Genomic DNA, 12,555 nt, shown 5'->3' with positions numbered 1-12,555 from the left:
GGCCAAGTGGTTAAGACGTCTGACATTCTACTACAACTAGCCTGCCACCACTGGGTCGCGGGTTCGAGGCCTCCGTGTGGCAGTCGCCAGGTACTGGCCGTAGGCGGTGGTTTTTCTCCGGGAACTCGGGCTTTCCCCCACCACCAAAACCTGGCACGTCCTTAAATGACCATAGCTGTTAAGAGGACGTAAAACACAAACAAACAAACAAATTGATCTCCAGTCTTACGTATCCAGCTCTGTGGTATTGCTTTTCATAGGGTACCTAGGAGGTAGCAGGCATCAGATCCGCATTATCGCAAGAAGGCAAATACATCAACATATGTGTTTTATTTGATCTCCAGTCTTACGTATCCAGCTCTGTGGTATTGGTTTTCCTAGGATTTATCGACATTTACATTAAGTAGAATTGTGTATTCTGTAGTTTTTGTTTAACGTCCTATTAATACCTAAGGACATTTAAAGACATGCCTCCATATGTCTAAGATATGTGTGTGGGATGCGGTATGTTGGATCCGACATTAGAGTGCTACCTCTTTGAAACACCATGCCGATGGCACCAAACACAGTATTCCATCCAGTCATATTATACCGGCAATGGATTGCCATTTGTCGCTGAACGTTTTAAGCAGGAAATAACTTCCTTCTAAAGGACTTCGGTATGTCCCAGAGACAGAACGTATTGCTGTTCTCACTTAAGCGAATGTTCAACACTGCAGCCAGAGGTCAGGTATTGTCAGGGGAGGCACTAGACAAAAGGTTGTTAGAAAGTAGAGAAAACAAATATAAGATACCATATGACATGTCTCTATATGTGTTGCCCATGTGCGTTAGATTAATGCAGGAATAGTTTCAAGCGACATGTCAGACGTGTAGTGTGGTTCAGGTACAAGGTAAACTTGGGACGTACTTGGAATGTACTCTATCCGTGACCTTTGACCCTTTAACCTTGTCGGATGACTACCAAATTCTAATCAGATATAATGTGATATTAAAAGAATTAAATTGAGATCTTTACATTACTCGATATTGATGTTACTATGCTATGATGCAAATGTGAACTAAATCTGTTCTGAGGTTCGTGAGATATCTTGTATCTGAGAGGACAGATGCTCTGCCCGCGACGATTGACCCTTTAACCTTGACCGATAATACATGAAGATGTAGAACTCAATGGATTCACGGAGAAAGACATTACTATCACACTCTCATTAAGGACAGAACAGTTTTTTAAAGGCAGAACAATAATCACCATTTCTTTTGAATAGCTTTTAATGGTCTCACTAAATACACAAGCATGACTTCAACACTTATTTCATTCACACCTTCCACCTCATCGTCACTGTAATCTTCACTATATCCCTCCTTACTATGAATATTTCTGTCCCGTTCCTCATGATTGTCAACTATTATCTGCATTCTCATAAGCGTTTTTTGAGCACTTTTTTTCGTTTCCGACGTTCGCTTGAGGAAGCCGTCAAACTCGCTAGGAATGAGAAGGTAACTGTCTTTGGATTCTTGGTAAATGACTCCAGTAAACGGTGCTATGTACTTGTCATTGATCTGTAAAACAAAACACTTCATTTTTCTAATCTCAAGATTTATAGTTCTTCAGAAGATCTCACAGTTGAGAAATATTGGAAAAAACATTCTCTTATACTTTTTTCAGATATGCACCTGAAGCACCAAATTGTACCAACATGAACATATTTTTGTCACCATTCCAATAACAAATGGACATTTCTTAAAACCAGGAGGTGAAAAAACAAAAAGGAATTTCTCTTAAAGATGACTCAATTATGCGTCAAGTCACTGGTTGTCGCTAGGAGAGTCACTGATTGTCACTAGGAGAGTCACTGGTTTTCACCAGAACAGTCACTGGTTGTCGTTAGAACAGTCCCTGGTTGTCGCTAGGACAGTTACTGTTTGTCGCTAGGACAGTCACTGGTTGTCACAAGGACAGTTACTGGTTGTATACACTAGGGCAGTCACCGCTTGTCACCATGACACTCACTGGTTGTCCCTAGGACAGTAACTCGTTGTCATTAGAATAGTCACTGGTTGTCACTAGGACAGTCAGTGGTTTTTACTAGGACAATCACTGATTGTCACTAGGAAAAGCACGAGTTTTCACTAGGACAGTCACTGGTTTCAATTAGACAGACAATGGTTATAACTAGCGCAGTCAGCAGTTGTCACTAGGACAGTCACTGGTTGTCACAAGGACATTCACTTGTTGTCAGTAGAACACTTACTGATTCTCACTAGGACAGCAACTCGCTAGCACTAGGAGAGCCACTCGTTGTAACTAGGTCTGTTACTGGTTGTCATCAGACCAGTTACTGGTTGGCACAAGGACTGTCAATGGTTGTCGCTTGGGCAATCTCTGGTTGTAACAAGAACAGTTATTGGTTGTCACTGGGTCAGTCACTTGTTGGCACTAGGACAGTCACTCGTTGATACTAGTACAGTCACTGGTTGTCACTATGTCAGTCACTTGTTGGTACTAGGACAGTCACTGGTTGTAACTTGGACAATCTCTGGTTGTCACTAGAACAGTCACTAGGTGTAACTTGGACGGTCGCTGATTGTCTTTAGGACTGGACCCTGTCATTTCCCTGGTTTGTTATCGTCCTCATCTTACATGTACGAATGTATGTGTGTGTTGTATGGCTTTATTATCAATATAGTTGTCACCAGTCATTTCCAGTTTTACAAATTTTAATAAAGTTGATCATCTATTTTTGAAATGGAATGTTTGCTACATTGAGAATATGCGTAGTTGTTACGATGGGATCAAGATCGTAATCGATGACCCTGCTGGCCTACAGGTGAATGGATTCTGTCTCTCAAATCAAAGTCGTACAAAAATCATCTGATCATTAAACTGTCTATAAGGGGAAAAACTTGTTATAATCACTGAATGAAATAAGAAAGTGAATTTCCTACATAAGATGTACGACTTTGTGGAGAGTGATTGGAGGCCACAGCGGCCGACTGTGACGACAGGGCATTGAGTACTCCTGATGGTAGTTGTTGACCAGTAGGGGGCGCTTTGTCTAAAAGATGTTAGAGGGACGTCAGTGTGACATAGCACTGTAGTGCGCATAATGTGATTTGTATTTGGCGCGTTCAGAATAGGGGTACGTGTTCCGGATGTGGGGGGGGGGGAGCGGTTGGAAAACGACGCCATGTCAACACGCAAACGTAAACACTGCGTAGAAATGGGACACTAGAACGCAAACTACAGCTTGCGGTGAGTACCGTACCCATCAACACTTTTAGGTAACCTCTATGTGATTGTTTTGAACATGCTGTGTAGATAAACAGCGATATTTTATATAATGAGCTATTTATAGATATCTATGTGGTTTGGGTGAAAACACGTGCGCTCATAGTACTGTTTGGTTATATTGGGTTTTATACAATAAGTACCAGGGTTATATGACATTTTACAATACTATATCACAATTATTTAGTATTGTTTATACTAAATAGTGTCCTTATACAGGGTAGCTGGTATCAGTTAATTAGAAGGGACGCACGGGTTAGTGGGTGTTAAATATTAAGGCGTCGTTTGCCGTACTTTTGGGAAGTGTATAGTTAAGCTTTTCAATCACATATTTATATTAAATCAAGTCAGTTTCATTGTTGTAAATAGTATAGGGTATCATGATATCATTATTCAGTGGGTTATTTGTATTATATTGTAGTTTACTTCCAGTACAAGTGTGACATGTCAGTCTGCACTTAAGGATTGATACAGAGGTATTTTAGTGGGGAAGATGACCAAGCTAAGTGGTGGTGGAATGCTGTAGCTGACCGAAAAGGACCCGACCAACACTTAGGGAAAGAAGAAGGTTGTGACCCTATCTACTCTGTGTATTCTGACTATGCATACCGTGGTGACCGGACGTGGTGCCTGCGTGGTATATGTGCGGGGTTCTGTGGTGGACTGGTGTTATTAGGCTGAGGGGCAGCCTGATGCTTGGACACACTCTAAGGTGGATATCTGCCCACCTGTGTAGATTGTTGGCCTCAAGGACATTGTATACTAAGATGGATAGCTGCCCATTGATATGATGTTCTCTGTATAAATACATGTAATTAACTGTGTGAATGTGAGTGTGGATGTAATATACTTTTTTTCTTAATACATATGGGAATTAAATATTGTAAATAATGTAAATACAGTGTCTTGTGTTTCTATTCCTTCATTAGCTCATCCCGTTTCAGTCAGCGTCAAACATTGGTTCTTGTATAAAGGGTACAAAAATAAAGTATATATGATGATCCAAGACTCCTGGTTCTCAATTCACCTTTGTGTTGTGTTCCTCATTGTCTATCAAATTAAACTTTTAAAGAGACCTAGAAACCCTAGAAATGTTTGTGATGCTTAGCAATGTAATATACTTTTGTTCTTAATATATGTGGGAATTAAATATTGTAAATAATGTTAATACAGTGTGTTGTGTTTCTATTCCTTCATTAGAGTTTACAATATGCTCATCCCGTTACAATTTATGGTGGCAGCGGTGGGATAGTGTGATTGTTTATCTCAATGTAGGAATTGAATAAATACATTTGTTTACATTGTGATTTGCATTTTTTTTGTAAGCATTATGTCAGCCTTAAAAGACTTGATAGCGTTAGGAAACGATATGGGTTTGTCGGGTGCACCGCTTGTTGAGTTTGTTCGCGGGGAACAGGCCAGAGAGCGTGAAGAGCGACAGACACAACGTGATGAGGCTAAGCAAGAGGAAGAACGACGACAGCAGGAACTTTAACTTCAACGTGAGAAGGAACAGCTCACCTTTCAACGTGAACTGGAGAGAGAGAAAATCGCATTACAGCGTGAACTTGAGAAGGAGCGTGAGGAACGGGCCGTGGAGGAACATCGAAGGAAGGTGGAACTTCTTACGTTACAAGAGAAGTTCAGCATTAAGACTGAAGGAGCGAGTCCATCACAATCTGTTTGGGGACCAAAACTGACGTTTGAAATGACAGAGGATGGATTTAGAAAACGGTTTAGGTCAGGTAGACCAGAGACGGGAGAGACATTTTCTCAGTTTGCCGTAAGACTCGAGAGTTACTTTGTCAGGTGGCTAGAGATGGGTAATACTGGTTAAGACTTTGACTCACTTAAAGACCTGATGGTTAGGGACCAGTTTCTGCAGGCTTGTGGTAGTGAACTGACGCTTTTCTTAAAGGAGTGCACCCCTTTATCAATGCAGGAAATGTCAAAACTTGCCGATCAGTTTGCCGACGCCAGAGGTAACCCCAGCAATTTAGTGCGACCAAAGCAAAATGGCAGTAAAAGTTCGTCTCATGGAACTGGTAAGCGAGATCAAACGGATACAGTAAAACCTGTGTCATCCGCCAACCTGAAGGATAGCGTTAGACAGTGTTACGTGTGCAAAGGAACGGATCACCTTGCAAACAGATGTCCTAAAAGGGGCTCTAAGAATCGCGTGATGTCTGTTACTGGGAAATCAAGTCATATTGAACCTGCAGATGTGTCAAACCAATGTGAGTCGGTGAGGAGAGAAAGAGGGAATAAGAGACAAAGAAGAAACGAAAGACTTGATGATTTTGTTGATTAGGAGTCAACTGATGAGGGAGGCGACTTACAGGATGCGACAGACATAAATGTATCGTGTAATTTACCGATGCCAGCACCACGTAAGATGCCAGTAGTGGAAGGCTTAGTTGGGAGTCAACAAGTTTCCGTTTTGAGGGACACTGGGTGTACAGGTGTGGTGTTGAAGAGAAGTCTAGTGGCACTCGATCAAATGACTGGCGAAAGTCGATCATGTACACTTGCTGATGGCAGTTCTTTGCAGGTACCTACTGCTAACGTCATGGTAGACACTCCATATTATGTTGGACCTGTGGTGGCCTGGTGCATGGAAACGCCGGTCTACGACCTTATACTTGGAAACATAGAGGGAGCCCGAGCCCCAGATGAACCTAATCCTAATTGGAGTCAGAAGAAGGAAAAGGTAGCGGCTGTCGAGACTAGAGCTCAGAAAAGACTCCAAGCCAGACCTTACCGTGCCCTCAAGGTGACAAAAGCTCTTAACGAGGTTCAACCGTCGGATATAAAGACAGCTCAACAGGAGGGTGAGACTTTGGACAAGATGAGAGAAATGGTTGACAGAGACGAAATCAAGGAACGGCGAGATGGAGGGAAATCAAGATTTTTCAAACATCACGGCATGATTTATAGAGAATTCCAAAGCCCAGCGGTAGCAAATGGTAGGACATTCAAACAACGTGTTGTACCGACTAAGTATCGGGAAATTGTACTTCGTCTGGCACACGACTCGATGATGTCAGGTCATTTAGGAACCAAGCGGACAAACGACAGAATAATGATGGAGTTTTATTGGCCAGGAGTAAACGCAGATGTAACTAGACTCTGCCGATCATGCGACGTCTGCCAGAGGACGTTCCCTAAAGGGCGTGTCGCAAAGGTACCTCTGGGGACAATGCCTTTAGTAGACATTCCATTTCAACGAGTTGCTGTTGATATCGCCAACTGACAACCACTGCATATCATCCGATGTGCAATGGCCTTGTCGAGCGTTTCAACGGGACCCTGAAACAAATGCTAAAGAGGATGTGCTCCGAAAGACCCAAAGATTGGGACAAGTATATTAATGCCCTACTGTTTTCATATCGGGAGTTTCCTCAGGAAACCCTTGGGTTTTCCCCTTTTGAACTGTTATTTGGCAGAACAGTGTGAGGTCCGATGATGATCCTGCGCGAGCTTTGGAACAAGGAGGTACCTGATGTAGACGTCAAGACTACATATCAATATGTCGTTGATCTGAAGGAGAGGCTGGAGGAGACTTGCAAACTTGCACGGGAGCAACTGAAGGCAGCCAAGACACGACAGGCAAAGTATTACAACAGGAAGGTAAAAGATGTGATCATGGAGCCAGGACAGAAGGTACTTATCCTTCTTCCTACCAAACGCAACAAATTACAGATGCAGTGGAGAGGACCGTACATCATTGAGGAAAGGAAAGGAACGATGGATTATAAAGTCAATGTCGATGGAAAAAGCATAACTCTACACGCGAATTTGCTTCGTAGGTATGTTGAACGCACGACCTCTGCAAGTTCAGCTATGGTACAAGAACCTGGCGTTCTGTCGGTGGTATGCGCGTCTATCGTCACGGAGGATGAAGGATGTGACAGTGATGATATTTCTGCAGCACAACTAGAGACTATACCGAGTCCAATCAGGACACAAACAGTAGACGATGTGAAAGTATCTGAGCAGCCAGCTCAGAGCCAACAATATCAGACAAAAACTCTGCTGAGCAAGTTTGATGAAGTACTAACTGATGTCCCAGGGAAGACGAATTTAGTTGAGCACGAAATCAAACTAACAACAGATGATCCCATACGAGTAAAAGGTCGCGTTGTCCCTTATCATATGAAGGAAACAATTCGAGAGGAGATGGATCAGATGTTGAAGATGGGGGTCATTGAACCCTCGGATTCGCCATATGCAGCGCCCGTCGTGATCGTCAAGAAAAAGGATGGGACCAATCGTTTTTGCATCGATTATCGCCTTATCAACAGAATCATTGTTTTCGATGCCGAACCGATGCCTAATGCTGATGATATATTTTCACGACTGTCAGGACATCGACATTTTTCACGTCTCGATCTCAGCAAAGGTAATTGGCAAGTGCCAATGGCAGAGTCTTCCAAACCCAAGACAGCGTTCACAACACCAGTTGGATTATTTCAATTCACAGTTATGCCTTTCGGATTATTGAACGCACCAGCAACATTTTGTCGCCTGATGAGGAAGCTCCTCCATGGAATGGGCAATATAGACAGCTTCATTGATGACATCCTTATTTATACCTAGACATGGGACCACCATGTGCAAATTCTGCGTAAACTGTTTCGACGATTACGGAAAGCCAGGATTACCGCGAAACCGTCGAAATGTCCCTTGGGATATCAATGCCTGGATTGTTTAGGTCACGTTGTTGGAGAACAGCGATTGTTCCCAAACCCTGACAAGGTTAAGGCTATTCTAGAAGCACCGCGACAAGAAACTAAATCCCAAGTCCGCTCGTTCATCGGTTTATCCCAAACTTTGCCGCAATTTCGGTTCCGTTAACTGATCTTACAAAGAAGGGTCAGCCTAACAAAGTGATATGGACGGATGCTCAGAAAACAGCGTTCAACACATTGAAAAAGATGCTGTCTACAAGTCCAATTCTGAAGCTGGCTGATTTGGAGGCTGATTTTATACTACATACTGCTGCTTCAGACCATGGTATCGGAGCAGTCCTTCTGCAGGACGAGGATAGTGAACTCTTTCCGGTTGCTTATGCCAGCAGAAAGCTCAAGGGAGCGGAAAAAGCCTATGCTGTTATTGAGAAAGAATGTTTGGCAGTGGTCTGGGGAATTTTTGAGTTTGAAAGCTATCTCTATGGACGCAAATTCATCATCGAAACCGACCATCAGCCATTGGTTTATCTAAACAAACTGAAAGGAACCAATGCCCGACTGATGAGATGGGCCTTACTTATGCAACCAAATCGAGTTCAGATACGCGCTATTCGCGGGAAGGACAATGTTGGGGCGGATTGTCTCAGTCGCTTGTGATCAGCATGTGATATGGTGACAATAACAGATGTGACCCCAATTAGGGAAGACTGCAACTATCTTCTCTGCAGTGGTTTGTGTATTGACTGAAATGAAATTCTCAAAATTTCATTCTTTTAACGGGAGCATGTGTAACATAGCACTGTAGTGCGCATAATGTGATTTGTATTTCGCGCGTTCAGACTAGGGGTACGTGTTCCGGATATGGGGGGGGGAGCGGTTGGAAAACGACGCCATGTCAACACGCAAACGTAAACACTGCGTAGAAATGGGACACTAGAACGCAAACTACAACTTGCGGTGAGTACCGTACCCATCAACACTTTTAGTAACATCTGTGTGATTGTTTTGAACATGCTGTGTAGATAAACAGCGATATTTTATATAATGAGCTATTTATAGATATCTATGTGGTTTGGGTGAAAACACGTGCGCTCATAGTACTGTTTGGTTATATTAGGTTTTATACAATAAGTACCAGGGTTATATGACATTTTACAACACTATATCACAATTATTTAGTATTGTTTATACTAAATAGTGTCCTTATACAGGGTAGCAGGTATCAGTTAATTAGAAGGGACGCACGGGTTAGTGGGTGTTAAATATTAAGGCGTCGTTCGCCGTACTTTTGGGAAGTGTATAGTTAAGCTTTTCAATCACATATTTATATTAAATCAAGTCAGTTTCATTGTTGTAAATAGTATAGAGTATCATGATATCATTATTCAGTGGGTTATTTGTTTTATATTGTAGTTTACTCCCAGTACAAATGTGACATGTTAGTCTGCACTTAAGGATTGATACAGAGGTATTTTAGTGGGGAAGATGACCAACCATTGTTGTAAATAGTATAGGGTATCATGATATCATTATTCAGTGGGTTATTTGTTTTATATTGTAGTTTACTCCCAGTAGAAGTGTGACATGTCAGTCTGCACTTAAGGATTTATACAGAGGTATTTTAGTGGGGAAGATGACCAAGCTAAGTGGTGGAATGCTGTAGCTGACCGAAAGGGACCCGACCGAAACTTAGGGAAAGAAGAAGGTTGTGACCCTATCTACCCTGTGTATTCTGACTATGCATACCGTGGTGACCGGACGTGGTGCCTGCGTGGTATATGTGCGGGGTTCTGTGGTGGACTGGTGTTATTAGGCTGAGGGGCAGCCTGTTGCTTGGACACACTCTAAGGTGGATATCTGCCCACCTGTGTAGATTGGTGGCCTCAAGGACATTGTATACTAAGATGGATAGCTGCCCATTGATATGATGTTCTCTGTATAAATACATGTAATTAACTGTGTGAATGTGAGTGTGGATGTAATATACTTTTTTTCTTAATATATGTGGGAATTAAATATTGTAAATAATGTTAATACAGTGTCTTGTGTTTCTATTCCTTCATTAGCTCATCCCGTTTCAGTCAGCGTCAAACATTGGTTCTTGTATAAAGGGTACAAAAATAAAGTATAAATGATGATCCAAGACTTCTGGTTCTCAATTCACCTTTGTGTTGTGTTCCTCATTGTCTATCAAATTAAACTTTTAAAGAGACCTAGAAACCCTAGAAATGTTTGTGATGCTTAGCAATCATTATTGGAATTGGATAGGGGGAGGGGATTTCAACTAGGCGTGAGAATGTATTCATAGACAATGTTAGAATATTCAATTGGGAGAAATTGTTGCACTTTGTGGTATGCTACTATATATGCAATGGACTTGATTAAGAAACTGTTAGAACTTACCACGATTTCTTTTTCTTTTTGCTCCTAAATGCGGAACGACAACACTATGATGGGAGTAGTTTTTGCTTGTTAAAATTTGAGTATTTGGAGACATCAGCTTGTATTTGTGAGCCCTATGGTACCCTCAGCCATAAGAGAAGACAGCTTGAGTCGTAAAGCTTTGAAACCTGACCATGGTGATCTTTACTTAAATAATAGTGTTATTTCTGAAGTGTCTAGTGACAGGCATCTTGGAGTTTGGTTTTTGTCAAATCTTTAATGGCATGTTTATATAAATCATAGATAGAATCTGCTTCAAAATGTATAAATGTATTTATAAAATTGAAATTCAAACTTGATAGAAATTCTGTACAACAAATGTATTTATCATTTATTAGACCCATTCTGGAATACGCTGACATAGTCTGGGACAATAAACCAAATTATCTAAGTGAGAAATTAGAAAGTGTGCAACTACAGGCATCCAGAATTGTTACAGGGGGTACCAAACTAGCTAATGTAAAACTTCTATATAGAGACACCAAATGGGAAAAACTAGCAGATCGTCGTAAAAAACACAAATTAATACAGTATCATGAAATGGTCAACAAAATATCGCCTAACTATCCATCTTCTCTAGTCCCCGACAATCACACTTACAATACAAGAAGATCTGACTTACATCAGTCTGTACAAACACGAACAAACTTTATTTAATGAATCTATTTTACCTTCTTCAATTCGCATCTGGAATGAACTACCACTAAATATTAGAGAAAAACCATCAGTTAAAATACTAAAAACACATCTTGATAATAACAGTATCAGACATGCACCAAACTATTTTTTTACTGGTTATCGTAAAGGTCAAATACTCCATGTTAGACTCCGACTCAAATGTAGCTCATTAAACCAATATTTATCCACAAAAACCTTTCTGACTCACCTTGCTGTGTTTGTGGCTTTCTGATAGAGGACAACTTTCATGTTTTATTTACTTGTGTTAATTATACTCGTAACAGACAGCAGTACTTATCTGATATAATCTTAAAATACGATATTCATGACAATGTAGATGTTCTTTTATGGGGTGATCACACACTAAATGATAGGGAAAGTGCCGAAATATTCTTTTCCGTGCAGAACTTTATCTTCAACAGCAGCAGATTGTAATGGCTATTGCATATCTAAATTATCTGAAACCTGGAACATGGTGGTGATGCTGTGCTCCTCATTTGTTATCCTCAGTGTATGCCTGTTTACCCTAAGAACTGAATGCCACAATGTACGTTGGCTGTGAGTAGGGTGTAAGTGGGCTGTAAGTGAGTTGTAATAAGGCAGTGAGTTTGGCTACGAATGGTCTGTGAATGCACGGTGTGTGGGCTGGAAGTGGGCTATGAGTTGGCAGTGTATGGGCTGTAATGAACTGTAAGTGGACTGTAAGTTGGTTGTGAGTGGGATTCGAGCGGGCAATACGTGTGATCAGAGTAGACAGTGAGTGGTCTGTGAGTGGGCTATGAGTGGGATGTGAGCGAACTGTGATTGGACTATGATGAACTGTGAGTGGGCTGTCGTCGGGATGTAAATTAGCTGTAAATGATATGTAAGTGGGCTGTAAATAGGCTATGAGTGGGTTGTCATGAGCTGTGAGAGGGTGCACGTAGGCTGTAAGTGGACTGTTAGATGGCTGTGAGTGGGCTATGATGATCTGTGGGTTTGCTGTGAGAGAGTTGTGAGTGGGCTGTGAGCGGTCTTGAAGTGGGCTGTAAGTTGGCTGTATTTGGACTGTGATGAGCTGTGGATAGGATGCGAGTAGGCTGTAAGTGGACTGTTAGATATCTATGAGTGGGTTGTGATGAGCTGTGAGTGGGATGGAAGTAGGCTGTAAGTGGACTGTTAGATGGCTGTGAGTGGGTTGTGAGTGGGATATGAGCGGGCTTGAAGTGGGCTGTAAGTTGGCTGTATTTGGACTGTGATGAGCTGTGAGTGGGATATGTATGAGCGGTTTATGATGAGCTGTGAGTGGGTTATTGTGGATTATTACCCAATAGTCTATATAAATTGTAATTAGTTATTTTTGACTGTTTCTGGCCTTTTGTCCATTTTCGGCTGTAGGGGTGAAACAGTCAAAACTGTTTTCCCGTCAGAGCGAACTGTTACCCGGCGCGAATTCGATGCGCAGAAATCCCC

The 12,555-nt window shown here is 41.7% G+C and overlaps 2 protein-coding genes across 2 annotated transcripts in view; both read left to right on the top strand.

Moving 5' to 3' along the window:
* LOC110465979 (transcription intermediary factor 1-beta-like) overlaps window positions 1-12,555 on the top strand; it is a 104,648-nt gene that overhangs the window by 72,773 nt on the left and 19,320 nt on the right. The gene's annotated exons all lie outside the window — the stretch shown is intronic.
* Window positions 8,230-12,555, top strand: part of LOC110465966 (tripartite motif-containing protein 2-like) — an 11,354-nt gene continuing 7,028 nt past the window's right edge. The window contains exon 1 of the mRNA XM_021522183.1: window positions 8,230-8,610. Coding sequence (XP_021377858.1) covers window positions 8,230-8,610 — 381 coding nt within the window. The remainder of the gene's footprint in view (window positions 8,611-12,555) is intronic.

Source organism: Mizuhopecten yessoensis, unplaced genomic scaffold (genome assembly GCF_002113885.1).
Source record: "Mizuhopecten yessoensis strain PY_sf001 unplaced genomic scaffold, ASM211388v2 scaffold11109, whole genome shotgun sequence".
Lineage (NCBI taxonomy): Eukaryota > Metazoa > Mollusca > Bivalvia > Pectinida > Pectinidae > Mizuhopecten > Mizuhopecten yessoensis.
Note: the sequence above shows the minus strand (reverse complement) of the source record. Positions and strands in the feature narration are given on the sequence as shown.